Source organism: Carcharodon carcharias, chromosome 4, assembly GCF_017639515.1.
Source record: "Carcharodon carcharias isolate sCarCar2 chromosome 4, sCarCar2.pri, whole genome shotgun sequence".
NCBI lineage: Eukaryota > Metazoa > Chordata > Chondrichthyes > Lamniformes > Lamnidae > Carcharodon > Carcharodon carcharias.
Window position 1 is genome coordinate 3,574,681 of NC_054470.1, and position 20,738 is coordinate 3,595,418.

The window sequence follows — 20,738 nt, forward strand, 5'->3', positions numbered from 1 at the left end:
AAAAGGTACCTGGATCAGAACCTGAAGCGCTGTAACCTGCAAGGCTATGGACCAGGTGCTGGAAAGTGGGATTAAAAATAAGCGGCTAGTTTCTTTTTTTCTCTTTCTTTTGGCGGGTGCAGGCACGATGGTCTGAAAGGCCTCTTACTGTGCCGTTTGTATGGTTCAATGGTTATAATAATTACATTTTATCTTCTCAGAGGAAAAACAACAAACAAACTTAAGTGAATGGTATAAAGCAAAGGAGACAAGTAATGCCAGCAGATCGGAGTATCAAAGACAAAGATTTATCCCAAGCCTGACAGCAGAAAATGATTTGCTCGATGATGGTGGAGACAGTGTATTCAGTCAATTGGTAATTTGTCAAAATTTTAAATGAGTGCCTTATGATTTTTCTTCCTATTTTCCTGCTGTTCTGTCCAAGTTGACCATTTTACGTTATTGGTTCCAAGGGCATACAGTTCAATCTATGGTCCAATTTTTATAGAGTTGCAGTCATAAAACAATGTATGCTCCTGTAGTAGGGGATGGCCAGCATATTTTTTTTCTTCCAAAGCTGCCATGGTTGAAACCAAACATCCAACACCTTGAATAGAGATTGTAATTTGCTCAGGCCTTCTAGTTGAGCATCCACTGCTTTTGCATCATAACAGTTGGTATGTACTTGGTCAGTTCTATTTTGACCATTTTAATCAAAACGGAAAGGATAAGTAAAACACACACAAAAAGGATGGAAATTGCTTTCTTTTCTCGTGGAATTTCCTTGTCAAGTTCACTATTAAAGAACTGAAAAGTAGTGCTGAAGGAAAAGGCAAATGATGCCGTAGCAAAACCATTTGTGTCAGAAATAGCTTTTATGCTATATAACCAAAACTATAAAAAGATCATTTTCATTTAAATTAGAACTTACTTGCTTTCACTTTGCTGGGATTCATCCTCTTCTATTTTTCTCTATTTCCCTTTACCCATTCTCTTTTTGCCTTTTACTGTTTTGTATCCAATTTTTCCTTTCTGTGCATAACATTTAGTTTTCTGCAACAATGGCTGGATTTAACAGGCTGCCGTGACCCTGGCTCCCCCAACTAAAATGTTGGGAGTGGAGCCCACCCATGCTCTGGATGGCCATCCTGCAGCTCCTAAGATTATAGATTTATGTAAGGCTGATTCCATAGCGATTAGGTAAGATTGATTTCAATGAGCTGAGACCGAGACTGCCTCTGTGGAGAAAAAAACAGAGTTAACGTTTCAAGTCTGTATGACTCTTCTTCAGAGCTTCCTCCAAATAAATCGTGTGACTATGTGTACCTGCATGTGTACCACTTATGCCTGTCTCTTTATGGGGTATGTGGAACATTCCTTGTTCCAGTCTTAATCAGGCCCCCTCCCATAACTCTTTTCTTTGTACATCGATGACTTGTTTCGGTGCTGCTTCATGCTCTCGTCTGGACCTGGAAAAATTTTATCAATTTTGTTTCCCATTTCCACCCCTCCATTATCTTCACATGGTCCATCTCCAACACTTCCCTTCCCTTCCCTTCCTTGACCTCTCTCTCTCTCAATTTCTGGTGATAGACTGTCCACCAATATTCATTACAAGCCCATCGACTCCCACAGCTACCTCGATTACAGCCCCTCACACCCTGCTTCCTGTAAGGACTCCACCCCATTCTCTCAGTTCCTTCGCCTCTGTTCAGATGATGCCACTTTCCAAAATGGCATTTCTGACATGTCTTCCTTGTTCCTTAGCCAAGGTTCCCTACCCCCTGTGGTTGGCAGGGCTCTCAACCGTGCCGACCCATCTCCCACGCTTTTATCCCATTTTTCAATATTCATTTTTATTTTTAAATTTTTTTTATCCACTTATTTTTATATTTATTTTCATTTTTATTCATTGTTTTATCCCCACCTTTTATCCTATTTTTGATCTTTTTCTCCCCACCATCGTCCCCTCCCCCATCCCACCCCCACAAGGGCCATCTGTCACTTGTTAATGTTGTTCTTTCCAGAGTGCTTACCTTTGTCCTGCTGTTATCACATCCTGCATTCTTACCTTAATGCCACCATCGGCATCTCCTTTAGCCAGTACCACTACCATTAATGCCCCCTTTGTCCTTTTGTTCATGACATCTTTGTCAATCTCTCCTTTGTCCCCAACTATCGCTGGTCTTCTATCCAGCTTCACTTGCTCCACTCCTCCTTAAACAGTATAAATTTCATCACAGTTTTACTTCTCTTTAGCTCTGAAGAAGAGTCATATGGACCCGAAATGTTAACTTTTTTTTCACTCCACAGATACTGTTAGATCTGATAATTTGTACTTGTAATGAGTTATGTTGCGCACCTATGACAAACTGATGATGCTGTTCAGACTTGATAATGAAGTGACTTTCTAAAAGGATAAAGATTGCCTATTATTTGAATTATTGCCCGAGATGTACAGTTGTGCTTCTCTTGTCTCAGTTTTCTTCCCCTTTTCTATTCTTCACAGAATGAAAAAGATTTTAATTCTCTTGAGCCTTGGCTTATAAAGGAAATGGATGCCTGCCTCTCAGATATTTGGCTGCACAAAGATGTTGATGCTTTTGCCCAACTCTTTCATCTTATTTTAAGTGAAAATGTCAGTGGTGAGTTTTCTTACAGGGTTAGTTTTCTGAGTCTATGCCAGTCGCAAGCTACCTCACCAATCTCCAATGTAGATTAGAAAATTGTGGGCAGTGCGCCCGTGAGCCTCCAATCCACATAGGTGATGGTGTAGTACCAAACCGTGGCCATTTGCTAAAACTTAGGCTCAGGTCTTAAACTATTACTCTTTAAGTTATATATTTTTTTACATTTCATTGATTTTTTTTTATTGCTGAGTTTTTGCTATGATTTATTTGTAAGATATGTTGTCATGTTTTCTATTTCATGTACTATTTTTCTAAAAGCACAAACTTAGCTCAGCTTTGTCTAAGGAATCACTAAAGAACAATCGGCGCAGAAAAATTTTCATATATATGTTTAAAATGGATGTAATAATGCATCAGGGTAACGTACAGAACATTTAGATGCACATTCCATCTGTACATAAAATTAAAGTGAAATAGATGTCCAGTTAAAATTTTAATTGAATTTTTTTATTAGCTTGATGAACAATTTCGATCTGGGTTTCTCTCTATCCACCCTGCCAAATCTCTTTATCATTTTATACATGACAATTAGATCTTATGAACTCAAAGGAATATGCGAACTGTTTTCATAATTAAACCCTTTAAGACCCAGTATCACTCTGGTGAACCTGTGCTGTACCTCTGTGAAGGCCAGTATACCTTTCCTGAGGTTCAGTGTCCAAAACAGAGAGAAATACGAATTTTTCCAGTGTCACCAACGTTAATTTTGTCCATCGTAGATTTCAGTTAATGAAGAAAATATAGCAGGTAAAATATTTTCTAAAGAATTTTGATTTCATTGGAGGAGCTTTCCTTAATTGGTAGACTTTTGTGACTGTTCTTTCAGGATTGATGTTATCATAAGTTCTTAGTTTGTCACAGTTTTCTAGCCACTTGCCTTTTATTTATACATGGCCTACATCTTAAGTTTTCATTTGCTGATGTTTCATTTTGATCCAAAACAAAAACAAAAATACCTGGAAAAACTCAGCAGGTCTGGCAACATCTGCAGAGAGGAACACAGTTAACGTTTCGAGTCCGAATGACCCTTCAACAGAACTAAGTAAAAATAGAAGAGAGGTGAAATATAAGCTGGTTTAAGGGGTGGGGGTGGGACAAGTAGAGCTGGATAGAGGGCCAGTGATAGGTGGAGATAAGCAAAAGATGTCACAGACAAAAGGACAAAGAGGTGTTGAAGGTGGTGATATTATCTAAAGGAATGTGCTAATTAAGGGTAGAAAGCAGGACAAGCAAGGTACAGATAGCCCTAATGGGGGTGGGGTGGGGTGAAGGAATCGAAAAAGGCTAAAAATTTGATCCAATGGATTTAATGTGACAGATGTATGATGGTGAAAAGGTGAATTTAAGAACCAAATGTGATTCAGGAAGTGTGTGCATATACAAGAATTTCAATAGTATGAGTAGATACACAATCCTGTCTTCACACTGAGAGCATCCTCTATTACCTTCTGGGGCAGTACCACCATAGTAAATGGGGTACATTTGGGACAGATCATGGAGCTCAAAATTAGGCATCCATTAGCCACTGAGGACCATCTGCAGTAGCAGAATTGTATTCCGCTACAACCTGTAACCTCATGGGCCAGTCTATATCTCACTCTACCGTAACTGTCAAGCCGGGGGTCAACTCTGGTTCAATGAGTTGTACAGGAGAGCATGCTGGGACCAGCACCAGGATTACCTAATATGAGGTGACAACCTGGTGATGCTGCATCACAGCTCTAAATACATGCTGAACAGTTGAAGCAGCATGTTGCAGACAGAGCTAAGCGATCCCACAACCAGTGGATCAGCTCAAAGCTCAGTGGTTAACATTGATGGATAATTGAATAACTAACTGGAGAAGGAGGCTCCAAAAATATCCTCATTCTCAGTGATGGTGAAGCGCAGCACGTCAGTATAAAAAACCATAAAACTATAAGACGTAGGAGCAGAAGCAGGCCATTCAGCACATCGCGTCTGCTCCGCCATTTGGTGAGATCATGGCTGATCTTATAATCCTCAACTCCGTTTTCCTGCCTTTTCCCCTTAACCCTTGATTCCCTTACTGATTAAAAATCTGTCCATCTCTGCCTTGAATATAATTAATGACCCAGCCTCTACAGCCCTCTGCAGTAAAGAATTCCTCAGATTGACTATCCTCTGAGAGAAGAAATTCTGCCTCATCTCTGTGTTAAGTAGGCACCCCCTTACTCTGAGATTATGCCCTCTGGTCCTAGACTCTCCCACAAGGGGAAACAACCTCTCAGCATCTACCCTGTCAAGCCTCCTAAGCACCTTCTATGTTTCAATAAGGTTGCCTCTCATTCTTCTAAACTCCAATGAGTATAGGCCAAGCCTACTCAACCTCTCCTCATAAGAAAATCCCTCCATACCTGAGATCAGGTTTCTGAATCTTCTCTGGAGTGTCTCCAATGCCAGTATATCTTTCCTTAGATAAGGGGACCAAAATCGTCTAACTACTGCCTTGTATCGTTTTTCAAGACTTCTCTTTTTATACTCCATTCCCTTTGAAATAAAGGCCAAAAATCCATTTGCCTTTCCTATTATTTTGAACTTGTATGCAAGCTTTTTGTGATTCATGCACGGCGACTCCCAAATCCCTCTGTGTTGCAGTTCTCTGCAGTCTTTCTCCATTTAAAAAATAATATTCAGCTCCTCTATTCTCCCTGTCAAAGTGCATAACCTCACATTTTCAGACATTATATTCCATCTCCCAAGCTTTTGCCCACTCACTTAACCTGTCTATATCCCTCTGTAGACTGTCATCCTCACCACTTGCCTTCCCCTCTATTTTTGTGTCAACCACAAACTTGGTGATAGAACATTCACTTCCCTCATATAAGTCAATATATATTGTAAATAATTGAAGCCCCAGTAATGTTCCCTATGGCAATCCACTTGTATGCCACAGTTTGCCATCTTGAAAATGCCCCCCTTATCCCAACTCAGTCTTCTATTAGTTAGCCAATCCTCTATCCATGCTAATATACTACCCCTAACACCATGGGCTCTTATCTTATTAAGTAGCCTTATGTGCAGTACATTATCAAATGCCTTTTGGAAAGCCAAATATATTACATCTACTGGTTCCCCTTTATCCATCCTGCTCAGATGAGCCTGAAGCACTGGCAACCATCTTCATCCAAAAGTGCCGAATGTCTGATCCATCTTTAGGCCCCCTCCTGAAGTCCCCGGCATCACAGACGCCAGTCTTCAGCCAATTTATTTCACTCCATGTGATACCAAAAATAAGCTGAAGGCGCTGGATACTGCAACGGCTATGGGTTCTGACAGCAACTGGCTGTAGACCTGAAAACCTGTCTCCCATAACTGGCTGCACTCCTAAGCAAGCAGTTCAGTTCAGCTACAACAGACTACAGCAGTTCAGCTACGACACCTGATGATGTGGAAAATCATCCAGCCTATGTCCTGTCTGCAAAAAGCAGGAGAATACCAATCCAGCCAATTATTGCCCCATCAGCCCACTCTCTCTGCTATCAAGTGGCACTTACTAAGCAATAACCTGCTTGAGATGCTCATTTTGGGTTCTGCCAGGGCCTCTCAGTTCCTGACCTCAGTATGGCATTGGTCCAAACTAAAGAGTGAACTCCAAAGGTGAGGTGAGCGCAACTGCCTTTTGACACCAAGGCAGTATTTGACTGAGTGTAGCATCAAGGAGCTCTAGCAAAATTGAAGTCTGTGGGAATCGGGGGAAAACTCTTCTAGCGTTGGAGTTATAATTATTGGAAGCCACATTAATGCAATATTTCGTCAGGATTGTGCCTTAGGCACAACCATCTTCAACTGGTTCATCAATGACCTTCGCTCCATAATATGGTCAAAAGTGAGAATGTTCGCTGATGACTGGCAGATTGTCATAGAGTCATTGAGAACTAGGGAGTTGAATGCATGACTTAAAGATTAGTGGGGAAAAATGGGTTTCAATTCATGGGGCACTGGCACTAGTACTGAGGAAAGAGGAAGCTGTTTGGTTGGGATGGGCTTCACTTGAACTGTGGTGGGTATTAGTGACCTGGCGAATTGCATGCCTAGGGCAGTAGATAGGACTATAAACTAAATAGTTAGGGGAAGGGTATAAGTAAGAAAAAATTTCAAAAGTTAGCGAACAGACCAGGCAATAATACAAGATAGAATGTGGGCAATGTGGTTGCAAAGCGACCAAGGCTGAGAGTATTGGTAGAAAGGAAAAGGAGATAGGGTAGCTCTGTTAATATACAATCAATACAATATTGTAAAATGATATTGGCTCAGAAGATTAAGATATGGAATCTGTATGAGTGCACGTAAGAAAGAGGAAGTCAGTCAAATTCCTAACAACAGCTACATTGTAGGATAAAGTATGAAGTGAGAAATGATGGGGATTCTAATGAAAGCTACAGCGATAATTGTACGCAACTTCAATCTTCATCGAGATTGGATAAATCAAATTGGCATAGGTAGCTTTGAGCACAAGTTCATAGTGCATTTGAGACAGTTTCCTAGAACATGTGGAGCCAACCAGTGAACAGGCTATTTTTGATCTGGTAATGTGACTAGATTAATTAATGATCATAGTAAAGAATCCTCTATGGAAGAATGATCTTAACATGATAGAATCTAACATCCTGTTTGAGGATGAGAAACTTGAGTTTGAAATTAGCGCCTTAATCTTGAGTAAGGCAGTTACTAAAGATATGAAGCAAGAGTTGGCTAAAGTGGACTGGGAAAATAGATTAAAAGGTAAGACATTTAAAGAGGTATTTCATAATTCTCAATAGATATATTCCATTGAGAAAGGATGACACAGTGAGGATGATGCAGCATGCATAGCTAACTAAGAAAGTTAAGGGTGGTATCAAATTGAAAGCAAAGGCATACATTGCTGTGAAATTTAGTGGTAGGCTAGAAGATTAGAAAAATTTTAGAAACCAGCAAAGGATGACTTCAAACAAAAGGGAGAAAATAGATTATGATAGCAAACTAGCAAGAAATATAAAAACAGACAATAAAAGCTTCTACACGTATATAAACAGAAAGAGAATAGCTAAAGTACAAATAATATAAGTCTCATCCTTAGAGGATGAGACTGGGGAATTAATCTTAGGAAATGAGGAAATGGCAAAGACTTTGCACAAATATTTTGTATCTGCCTTCACTATAGAAGACACAAAATGAATCCCAATGAAAGTAGAAAATCGGGGGGTGGGGCGAAGGATGAGGAACTTGAAGCAATCGTTATCACCAGAGAAAATATACCAGGCAAACCAATGGGATTAAAGACAAGTCCCCGGATCTGATGGTTTGCATCCGAGGATCTTAAAAGAAGTGGATGGGTTAGTTGTAATCTTCCAAAATTCTCTAAAATCTAGAGAAGTCCCAGTGGGTTATAAAACCACGTGTCATTGGCTCTACGCAAAAAAAAGTGGGAGACAAAGCAGGAAGCTATGGGCCAGTTAGCCTGTCATTGGAAAAATGCTGGAATCCATCATGATTAATGAAGTAGTAGCAGGACGTTTAGAAAATCATAATAAATGAAGTAGAGTCAATGTGGGAGAGCAAGTTGAGGAGGACGCAGAAAATCTGCATAGAGATAGACTAAGTGAGTAGGCTAAAATTTGGCAGATGGAGTATAATATGGGAAAATGTGAGCTTATCCACTTTGGTAGGAAAAGTATAAAAGCAAAATATCATTTAAATGGACAGAGACTGCAGAATATTGCGGTGCTGAGGGATCTGGGTTACCCTGAACATGAAACATAAAAAGTTAGTATCCAGGTATAGCAAGTAATTAGAAGAGCAAATGGAATGTTTGGCCTTTATTGCCAGGGTATTGGAGTACAAAAGTAGGGAAGACTGATGTTACGATCACAGCTGATGTCAAGCTGGACAAGTTAGATCCCATCGTTAAACCTGGCTTGATAGATCCTAACTCTTTATTTTATGAATGTGGAGGTGAGTTACTGAACAAGTTCGCAGGATGCTGATGAACTTTTAATACAAAGAATAAAATATTTATCAAAACAAGAAAAGTGAACTATTTTACATCAGTCAAAAAGGTTGGAAAGATCTCAATACCGCCACAAGACGATGATTCAAGTTCCTGCTACTCCTTTACTCCAGCAATATCTTTACAGTCGCAAGCCAGGGAAGAGTTATCACTAGCTTGACAAAGGCTTCTCGCTTGGGACTGGCACAGTTGCAAACGGTTTTCTTCCGGTGACTTCCTGTGCATTCACATGATGCTTCTCACCGAACTCGTACCTCTCCACAAGACACCTAAAAACCGCACTCTCAACTCACTGTGCCTTAACTGCAGAGCAAACAAATGAGCTCCCTAAACTCAGTCTTCCAGTAAACTGATCACTTTACTGAGTGTCATAACTGGTTATTCAATTAACTACTGTCCCAATAGCCTTGCAGTTTTTCTTCTCTGAGAGCTTCAGATCCCTCTCTCTCATACATACACACTGATCTCTCCCGCTCAACTCCTGTCTATTTTTTTTCCACTGGACCAGTGTTGCTGGGCTGTGTGTGTGTGTGTGTGTGTGTCTGTGTGTGTGTGTAAAACTGCAACCATTTTGTACCTTAACACACACATATATATATTCATTTTAAGTTGAAGTTGAATTGATAATACTCAGTACAGCTATACAGGATATTGGTGAGACCACACCAGAGTACTGAGTACGATTTTGGTTTCCCTACTTAAGGAGGGTTATACGTACTTTGGAAGTGGTTCAAAGATGTTTTGCCACGTTGATGAGTGGGATGAAGGCGTTGTCTTACTAAGTAAGTTTGAGAAGGTTGAGCCTCTACTCATTGGAGTTTAGAAGAATAGGAGGTGATCTTATGGAAGGTGATCTTATTGAAATATATATGATTCTGGAGGGGCTTAGTAGGGTTGATTCTGGGAGGATATTCCCCTCATGGATGGAATCTAGAACTAGGCATAGTTTCAGAAGAGGTCATTCATTTAAGACTGAGATAAGAAAGAATTTATCCTCTGAGGATCATGAATCTTTGGAATTCTTTATCCCAGAGAACTGTGGAGGCTAAACCATTGAACATATTCAAGGATGAAATAGACAGATACTTGCACAACAGGGGAGTCAAGGGTTATGGAGAACAGGCAGGAAAGTGGGGTTGAAGTCAAGATTAGATCAACCATAATCTTATTGAATGGTGGACCAGATTCGAGGGGCCATGTGGCTTATTGCTCCTCCTATTTTTTGTTTTTATTGCAAAGTGTTCAGTACCATTCGGAACTTCTCATATTGAAGCAGTCCATGCGTTCTTGCAACAAGACTTGGACAACATTCAGGCTTAGGCTGATAAGTGATGAGTAACGTTCGTGCCACACAAGTGCCAGGTAATGGTCACCTTCAACAAGAGAGAAACTAATCCACAGGCCCCAGGACATCACTACAGGAGTTACACAGTGTAATCTTCAGCTTCAGCTGCTTCATCAGTCACCTTCCCTCCATCATAAGGTCAGAAGTGGGATGAGCAACATCAGTGAACAATGTTCAGCACCATTCATGAATCCTTAGATACTGGTGCAGTCTATGTCCAAATGCAGCTACATCTGGACAACATTCAAACTTGCACTGATAAGTTTATGCAGAAGTGTTACTACTACTGGCACCTCCCCTTAGCCATCAACACATTAATTTTTTTTAAAACAAAGTCATGTCAAATGGAAGGCTGATGCAATGGAGAACCTCCTGCCCACAAGGATGCAAAATATGACCTTTTGTAACCACTCATCACCCCAAGTACAGAGGAGCAGAGGAAAAGAAACAGATCTACAGTGGTCAACTGACTTCTTGAACCACTGCAGTCCATGTTATGTAGGTACACCCACAGTGCTGTTAGCAGGAGTTTCAAGATTTTGACCCACCAACAGTGAAGAAAAAGCAACATAGTTTTAAATCAGCTTGCTGAAAGACTTGGAGGGGAACTTGCAGGTGGTTGTGTTCCTATGTGTCTCCTGCCCTTATTCTTGGTGGTAGACATCGCGAGTTTGTAAGGTGCTGTCAAAAGAGTTTAAGTTACTCCACGGCACATTGTAGATGGTACACATGGTAGCCACTGTGCACCAGTGGTGAAGGGGGTGAATGTTTAAGGTGGTGGATGAGATGCCAATGAACATTGAGTGGAGGATCACCATCACTGAATCCCATCTCATCAACACGCTGGGACTCATTATTGACCATAAACTTAACTGGACCAGGCTTATAAAAAGTGTGGCTACAAGAGCTATCAGAGGCTGGGAATTCTGCAGTGAGTGAATCATGTCTTGATTCTCAAAGTGTACCACCATTTACAAGGCACAAGTCAGGATTGTGATGAATACTATCTACTTGTCTGGATTGGTGTAGGCCCAACAAACTCAAGAAGCTTGATACCATCCAGGACAAAGCAGCTAACTTCATTGGCATCTCATCCACCACCTTAAACATTCACCCCCTTCACCACTGGTGCACAGTGGCTACCGTGTGTACCATCTACAAGGTGCAGTGGAGTAACTTAAACTCTTTTGACAGCACCTTACAAACTCGCAATGTCTACCACCAAGAAGAATAAGGGCAGGAGACACACAGGAACACAACCACCTGCAAGTTCCCCTCCAAGTCTTTCAGCAAGCTGATTTAAAACTATGTTGCCTTTTCTTCACTGTTGGTGGGTCAAAATCTTGAAACTCCTGCTAACAGCACTGTGGGTGTACCTACATAACATGGACTGCAGTGGTTCAAGAAGTCAGTTGACCACTGTAGATCTGTTTCTTTTCCTCTGCTCCTCTGTACTTGGGGTGATGAGTGGTTACAAAAGGTCATATTTTGCATCCTTGTGGGCAGGAGGTTCTCCATTGCATCAGCCTTCCATTTGACATGACTTTGTTTTAAAAAAAATTAATGTGTTGATGGCTAAGGGGAGGTGCCAGTAGTAGTAATACTTCTGCATAAACTTATCAGTGCAAGTTTGAATGTTGTCCAGATGTAGCTGCATTTGGACATAGACTGCACCAGTATCTAAGGATTCATGAATGGTGCTGAACATTGTTCACTGATGTTGCTCATCCCACTTCTGACCTTATGATGGAGGGAAGGTGACTGATGAAGCAGCTGAAGCTGAAGATTACACTGTGTAACTCCTGTAGTGATGTCCTGGGACCTGTGGATAGCTTTGCCCCTGATTCCCATTGACTTCAGTTTTGCTGGAACTCCTTGATGCCACACTCGGTCAAATGCGGCCTTGATGTCAAGGGCAGTCATACTTACCTCTGGTGTTAAGCTCTTTTGTCCATGTCTGGTCCAAGGCTGTAATGAGATCAGGAGCTGAGTGGCCTTGTGCTTAATGCATTTTATTAGAGCACAAAGATATATTTCATGGCTGGCATTTGGATTGTTTGTTCTATAATCCATTATATATCAATCACTCTCTAAACAAGTTACTATTTTTAGTTGACTACAGGCATAGTGAAACCAGTGCTACTCCATTAATGATAGCTGCAGGCCGGGGCTTTCTCAGTCAAGTGGAACAGCTACTCAGCATGGGAGCAAATGTCAGTGTTAAGGCTTCTAATGGCTGGTAAGGAAATTAGTTTCTTCCTTTACAATTGTATATTTGATTAAAAATGTGTGACTTATTCAATTAAATTAAGCAAACATTGTTTTTGTTAATAGATTAATTTGATTGTTCCTGAATTAGAGATGATTTGAATATGGATTCTGTTTGCGCACACTTTTTCTAGACTGGTGGAGATAATTATACTGTGGTTAGCATTTTAATAAACTGAAAGCTGACAGCTAAGCAGAAAACAAATGCTTCTGGTTATAATCGGGAGATTGCACGATTAAGTATTGGGCACATAGAAAACTCTACCAGCCTAATGTGACAGGTTTATCAGTTGGTTGAAAGATCATTTGGTTGGGGAGACCAAACCTACACTGGGTGACTGCTTTGCAGAACACCTTCATTCAGTCCACAAGATGATCCCAAGTTCCTGATTGCTTGTCATTTTAATTCTCCACCTTGTTCCCACTGATTGCTTGTCATTTTAATTCTCCACCTTGCTCCCACTCTGACCTTTCTGTCCATAGCTTGCTACAGTGTTCCAGTGAAGCCTAATGCAAGCTCGTGGAACAGCACCTTATCTTTCGATGTGGCACTCTGCAGCCTTCTGGACTCAACATTGAGTTCAGCAACTTTAGGTCATTACCTCTGCCTTCATCTTGTTCTGTGTTTTTTTTTTTCTCTTTTTCTGTTTTGCTGGCTCAGTCTTTGTCCTGTTTCCTTCTTTATCCCTTCATGTTGCATTCAGATGTGTTTTATTAGGAATTCATACCCTATTTGGCTACAATCTTTGTTTCATTACTAGGTCCATTACCACTCTGGCTGAAATCATGAAATCTTGCCCAATTACAGATCTCCTTTGTTCTTCCTACCACCACCCCCCACCTCCAACCAGCAACCCACCTGCTGCCCCTATCTGCTGGCTTAAGAGTTCTTACATTTCTTTCTATCTTCAGTTCTGATGAAAGATCATTGACCTGAAACGTTAACTCTGTTTCTGCCCACAGATGTCGCCTGACCTGATTTTTTTCCAGCTTTTTTTTTTGTCCTTATTTTAGGTTCCAGCATCAGAGGCATTTTACTTTCCTTTTAAATGTTTTACTCATCTCAGGAACGAGATGAGAGCGGACCTTGAAGCTGTCTCTATGGTGTGCTATCGCACTTCAGAATTATAATTTTTTTTTCATTATTTCCAGGATAGCTTTGGACTGGGCTAAACGATTTGGTCAAACTGACATTGTAGATCTTCTAGAATCTTTCAAGTAGGTACATAAATGATATTTAGCATTATTTGCCGCATAATACTGAATCTATTAATCACACATTAAAAGTAGGAGAAATCAATTCAATAAAAAAAAGTGTTGCATTAAAGTAACCCATTTTCAGTCTTAGAGGATGTGCACATGCAAAAAGGTAATAACTTATTGTGCTGGAATGAAACAGCTCTGTTTCCTATACTGAAGGTTAATAATACGTCTGCCTTGATTCTTGGGGTCGTGATTTGTACCATGCAAGCGCCCAATCAGATCGAGGTGGATCACACAAAATTCAGGTTCCCATCTCATCTAAGTTATTGTGGCACTAGTTGATGTGCCTGCAACACTGACCTTTGCTTGTTAATGCTGCCGGTGAGCTTCACACACAGTAGGAAGCCCTGGCAGTGTTATTTGCTGATACTGTAGTACAGGCCTGCTTTTCCTAAAGGCAGGCTGCCTTTTAGAGGGAAGCTACACAAAATGATTGCTGCAATGGAAATTCTACCAGAGCGGACAAAGGGACTCACTGTGACATATGTGACGCTGAAAGCCTTAGTGGTGCAGTTGGGCATGAGGAGAGACATCATGATCCTATGGGGACCTAGGAGGCCCTCAATGGCTATTCTTAGCAGGGAGTGGGAGCAGGTGGCCGGGAAGGTCGCCTCCTGGACAGGAGGATCTAGCAGTAGGGCAACAAGAGGTCTAATGACCTCATGCCAATATCATATTAGGTCCAATTCTGTGCTGGTTCATTATCCATTACTCAGTCAATAGCTTAGTATTTAAATAAAGCTCATGTATTTTTAATGTATTTCTGACGTTGTGTGAAATCATAATTGTACTGGAGTTCAAACTACAGATGGTGAAACTGTTCTTAAGTAGCTTAATATTTATGCAAATTGCTAATATTGAATAGTGCTAACATTTCTCTTTTTGTGCACAAGTTCTTCAATGGAATTAGGAAATTTGGATGAATGTGTCCTGGTGCAATCAAACGGTGGAGAGCTAAGTCAAGAAGATAAAGAAATTTTAAGCGTCTACCACCACAGCTTTGACGATGAAAAAGTTGACCTGGATCTAATTATGCATCTTCTTTATAACATCTTTCAGAGTTCTGATGAGGGTAAGACATTTGTTTGAGCATTGCTTAGAGTCCTTTTCAAACTGACTATGTTCACCATGCTGAAGTTCTGTTCACATTTAATTTCAGATACTACATGCATTACATCTCATTTTCTATGTTCATTTGGGATGGAGAAAATTTAGAAATATCTGAACATCGCATAGAATTTATAGCTCAGAAACAGACCATTTGGCCCAACAGGCAAATTTTGATTTTTATGCTCCAGACAAGCCTTCTCTATCTCTCTTTTAACTCATTTGGCATAGCCTTATATTAATTTCTCTGTAATGTGTTTACCTGGATTTCCCTTAAATGCATCAATGCTATTTACGCCAATGACATAGTGTGGTAACAATTACTAAATTCTAACTACTTTCTGTGTAAAGAAATTCCTCAATTTTTTGTTGTATTTATTAGTGACTATCTTGTATTTATAGCCCCTTGTTTTGGAATATATCTGATATCTATTTGCCTATTCTGTTCACATTTAAGTATAAAATTTGCTCAGAATCACATGTTGTCTTTTAAAAGGTATGCAGAGTTTTGAGTTAGCATTAAAATGTTCCACATCTCCGATCCATCTCACAGCATTTACTACTTCAGAGGGTGGGAAGGTGAACCATTCCTAGGCCTTTGGTAATCCAGGCCATGAGGTGGTTTATTAAACTGTTGCAAGTTGACGTGGCCTCATTTTATTAAAAAAAATGCAAGGTATACACTTTTATGATCTGCTTAATCTCCCTTTTTCTATAAAACCCGCTTCCCTCAATTATTCAGGTAAAATGAAGAGATCATAGACTTCTTTTAAATAAAAATCATGTTTTGGATATGTAGGTTGGAAATGCATTAAACTATAGTAAATGTATAAGAGCACAGAGAAATTTTTCCAGTGAGACTTCATTCTCAAAAGTTTGCAGGCTGTAGTTGAGTGGTCTTCAGGTGTGGCTGGATGAACAAGCTCCATCAGAATACAAGAAACAGGAGCAGGAATCGACCAGAAGCCTCTTGTGCCTGCTCTACCACAAAATATGATCATAGCTCATCTTTTGCCTGAACTCCACTCTGCTGCTTGCATCTAATTTCTCTTGATTTCCTGAGAAACCAAAAGTCTATATCAACCTTGAATGTACTCAATGATGGTGCATCGATATTCCAAGGATTCATAGCCTTCAGTGAAGAAATTTCTCCTCATCTATCCTAAATAATCATCCCCTTATCCTGAGATTGTGCACCCATGTTCTAGATTCCTCAGCCAGAGGAAAACAGCCTTTTGGGCCTTCTCTATCAATTCCTTTCAGGATCTTGTATGTTTCAAGAACACAAGAATTGGAGCAGGAGTAAACCATAATGGCCTGTCAAGCCTGCTCTGCCATTCGATATGATCATAGCTGTCATTGGGCTTCAACTCCATTTTCCCACCTATTCCCCATATCCCTTTATTCTCTGAGATTAAAAATATGTCTACCCCAGTTTTAAATGTATTCAATGACAGAGCATCCAAAGCCCCCTTGGGTGGAAAATTCCAAAGATTCACAGCCTTTTGAGTGAAGTAATTTCTCCTCATCTCAGTCTTAAATGATTGGCCTCCTATCCTGATACAGTGTCCCTATGTTTTAGAATCCTCCACCAGCAGAAACAATCTGTGTTTACCCTAACAAGCCCCTTCAGAATTTTGTAGGTTTCAATGAGATTGCCTCTCATTCTTCTAAACTCCAGAGAATATAAGCCCAATCTACTTAGCCTCTTATCATAAGACAACCCCTCATCTGAGGGATCAATTTAGTGAACTTTTGTTGTATTGCCTGCAATGCAAGTATATCCTTGTTAAATGTGGAGACCAAAACGGCACGCAGTATTCTAGATGTGGTCTCACCAAAACCCTTAGTTCTTTTATTCTAATCTCCTTGCAATAAAGGCCAACATGCCATTTCCCTTCCTAATTGCCTGCTGCACCTGCATGCTAACTTTGTGTTCCTTATATGAACACATCCAAGTCTCTTTGAATGTCAGCACTTGCAAGTTTCTCACCTTTTAAAACATATTCTGCTTTTCTTACGAACAAAGTGAATAACCTCAGATTTCCTACATCATACTCCATCTGCCATCTTCTTGGCACTTCACCTGTCTATATCTCTTTGCAGCCTCTGTGTCCTCCCTACGGCTTACTTTCCACATAACTTGGTATCATCAGCAAACCTTGATATATTACTCTCAGAATCTTCATCTAAGTCATTAATATACATTGTAAATAGCTGAGGCCCCAGCGCTGATCCTTGCGGCACTCCTCCATTCCCTGCCTACCAACATGAAAAAGCCCTATTTATGCCCACGTTCTGCTTTCTATCCATTAACCAATCCCCTTCCATGCTAATATATTACCCCCAGCTCTATGAGCCCCTATCTTGCCAATTAACCTTTTGTGTGGCACCTTACCGATTTTGGGAATACAGGTATACTACATCTGGTTCCCTTTGTCTACTGTATTAGTTACATCCTCAAAAACTAGTAAATTTATCAAACAGGGTTCCCCTTTAGTAAAACCATGTTGACTTGTTCTAATCATGCCATGCTTTTCCAAGTGCATTCTTAAGACTTCCTTAATAGTTTCCAGCATTTTCCCAACAACTGATGTTCGTTCGGCTAACTGGCCTGCAGTTATTGTTTTCTCTCTCCCTCCTCTCTTGAACAGCAGTGTAACATTTGCCAACTTCCAATCTGATGGGACTGTATCCGAATCTAAGGAACTTTGGAAAATCATAGTCAGCACATCCACTATCTCTGTAGCAATTTCTTCTAGAACACAAGGGTGTAAGTCATCAGGTCCCAGGGTTTTGTCGGATTTTAATCCCTTAAGTTTATCCAATACGTTTTCTCTGCTGATAGTAATTATCTAATTCCCTCACTTTTTAGCACCTGGTGGTATGATCCCAGCTGATGTTATTACTGGGCAAGTCAGATCCCAGAAGTGAACCTGGCTTGACGGACTATAATATTTATTTATTTTTTAAAACAGTGGAGGGTACTTACTGAAACAGACTTACAGAAGCCTGCTGTTGACTTTTTAACAAAAAGATAAAACATTTATTAAACAAGAAACATTGACCATATTACGCTAGACAACAAAAAGGTTGGAAAGATTTCAGCACAGACACCAAGGAGGAAATTATTCAAACTTGCACTATTCCTTTTATCTCAGCAATACCCTTACAGACCCAACACTCCAGTGAAGAGGTACCACTATTTCCACACCAAGATTAGAACTGGCTCAGTTGCAAAGAGATTTCTTTTCCAGTAGACTTCTGAACATTCACTAGAAATCCTTCCACAATTGGTATTTCTGTTGATATCCAGAAAACTCTCATTCACTATTACTTTAACTTCAGAGCAATAGGTATGAGTTCCTTAAACTCGTTTCCTCAGCAGTCTGATGGCATTTTCAGCTGAAGAGAGCCTTAGACCTTTTTCATCTTCACTCAGTGATATGCACATTTCAATTGAACTAAAATCTGCCTTCCTGTCTCTGTGGATCTCTCTCTGGTCCCCTATTGCTAGGCAACAGCACAGTTTTTCCCCCCACTTTTTTGTTTGTTTTAACTTCCCTAACTTAGTAATCCCTTGAAACCCATCTCTTCACTTTAAGAGTTGTAAAACCTGATTAAGGATGCATGTACGCAAACAGGACCTGGAAATTTCCTTCTTCATCAAAAAAGCCCGGTAAAATGAAACCAAACCCAGGTTTCACATTTCTTAACATACACAAATAAAGTATAAATTAAACTTAAAGCTATCTTGTTCCTAACACCCATAATTACAAATATAACTTGCTTAAAACTATATCTAGTTCCTAACGCTAGGTTATCATCTATTTCTGGTATGAAACTTGTTTTGTCTTCTGTGAAGGCAGACACAAAATGTTTGTTCGATGCCTCTGCCATTTCCTCATTCCTGATAAGTTCTCCTGTCACTACTTCTAAGAGACCAATGTTTAATTCAGTTACTCTTTTTTTAATATACTTACAATCTGTTTTTTTAATATACTTACAATCTTTTTATAAGTATATATGAGCTGTTATATTTCTGGCTGGTTTGCTCTCAAATTCTCTTCTTTCCCCTTTTTAGCAACCTTTTGTTGTCCTCTGTATTCTAAAACACTCCCAATCCTCAGACTTGCTACTGTTTTTTTTACAACATTGTAAGCTGCTTTTAATCTAATACTACCCTTTAAGCCCTGTGTAAAGCACGGATTGGTCTGCCTTGCTGAATTTTGTTTTTCAATGGAATGTATGTTTGCTGAACATTTTAAATTGTTTCTTTAAATGTTTCCCACTGTTCATTTACCCTCCTTACCTTTAAGTCTATTTGCACAATTAACCTTAGGCAGTTCTCCCCTCATACCCCTGTAATTAGCTTTGTTTAACTTTAACATTCTTGTTTGTGATTGGAGTATGTCACTTTCAAACTTAACATGGAATTCAATGGTATTATGATCACTATTTCCCAGCGTATCTTTTACTATGACATTATTAATCAACTCTGATTCATTACACTACTAGACCTAAGATAGCTTTATCCTTAGATGTTCCCTAATGTATTGCTCCAGAAAACCACCATGAAAACATTCTATGAACTCATCTTCGAGACAACTCTTGCCAATTTGAATGTCCCAGTCTATATGAAGATTAAAGTCCCCCTCAATTATTACATTTCCTTTTTACAAGCACCATTTTTTTTGTTTAATGCTGTGCCCAATGATATAGCCACTGTTAGGGGGCCTATAAACTACTCCCACCAGTGTTTTCTGACTCTTGATATTCCTAATTTCCACCAGTACTGATTCTACTACATGCTCTTCTGAGGCTAGATCCTTTCTCATTAACATCCTATGTCATCCTTTACTATCGGACGTTTGAAGGCATATTTCAGAATACACACAATAGATACATTCCAATGAGAGAGAATTTCCAAGGGGAGGAGAACTGTCCATCCATGGTTAACTGAAAAAGTTAAAGTATTATACTCAAAGAAAAAGCATATAATTGCGCAAGGCTGGGTAGTACGTCAGAAGATCCAGCAAGGAAGAACTAAAAGAATAAGGAGGGAGAATTAGAGTATGAGAGAAAGCAAGCTAGAAATGTAAAGACAGATAGTAAGAGTTTCGATTTTTAAAAAAGAATTAACAAAGTGAGCATTGGTCTTATAGAAATTGAGTCTGGGGAATTAATAATGGAAAATAATGAGATGGCAGTTGAATTTAACAGATGTTTTACATCAGTCTTAACTATAGAGGATACAAGTAACTTCCCAGAAATAGCTGTAAATCAGGAAATGGAAGGGAGTGGATAACATGAGAAAATTGTAATCATCAGGGAAGTAGTAATTAGCATATTGTTGGAGCTGTGGGCTGCTAATCCCCTGGGTCCTAATGAATTTCATCCTAGGGTCTTAAAAGAAGTGGCTAGTGAGATATTCGATGCATTGGTTTTAATTATCCGAAATTCCCTAGATTTGGGAAAAGTTCCATTAGATTGGAAAACAGCGAATGTACCTCCTTTATTCAAAAGGGAAGGAGACAGAAAACAGGAAACTACAGGCCAGTTAGCTTAACATCTGTCATAGGGAAAATGTTAGAAACTATTATTAAAGATGCTCTAGCAGAGCATTTAGATAAATTGACAGTCATCAGGCAGAGTCAACGTGGTTTTGCGGGAGGGAAATCAAGTTTAAACAATTTATTGACGTTCTTTGAAGAAGCAACGTGCTGTGCATAAAGGGAAACCGACAAATGTACTGTACTTAGATTTCCAGATGGCATTTGATAAGGTGCCACACCAAAGGCTATTGCAGGAAAATAAAAGCTCATGGTATAGGGGGTAACATACTGCCATGGATAGAAGATTGGCTAGCTAACAGGAAACAGTTGGCATAAATGGGTCATTTTCTGGTTGGCTGGATGTGTGCCACAGGGGTCAGTGTTGGGACCTCGACATTTTACAATTTATATCAGTGACTTGGATGAAGGGACCAAAGGAATGTTTGCTGAATTTTCTGATCTCACAAGGATACGTAGGAAAATAAATAGTGAAGAGGACATAAGGAAGCTACAAACGGCTA

At 39.8% G+C, this 20,738-nt stretch overlaps 1 protein-coding gene across 9 annotated transcripts in view; it reads left to right on the plus strand.

The window, feature by feature from the left end:
* The window catches only part of LOC121277432 (3'-5' RNA helicase YTHDC2), a 174,098-nt gene that overhangs the window by 35,266 nt on the left and 118,094 nt on the right, over positions 1-20,738 (plus strand). For all 9 annotated transcript variants that reach the window (XM_041186886.1, XM_041186885.1, XM_041186890.1 and 6 more), the window contains 5 exons: positions 201-355; positions 2,489-2,624; positions 12,137-12,263; positions 13,445-13,510; positions 14,449-14,627. In XM_041186886.1, the coding sequence (XP_041042820.1) occupies positions 201-355; positions 2,489-2,624; positions 12,137-12,263; positions 13,445-13,510; positions 14,449-14,627 (663 nt within the window). The remainder of the gene's footprint in view (positions 1-200; positions 356-2,488; positions 2,625-12,136; positions 12,264-13,444; positions 13,511-14,448; positions 14,628-20,738) is intronic.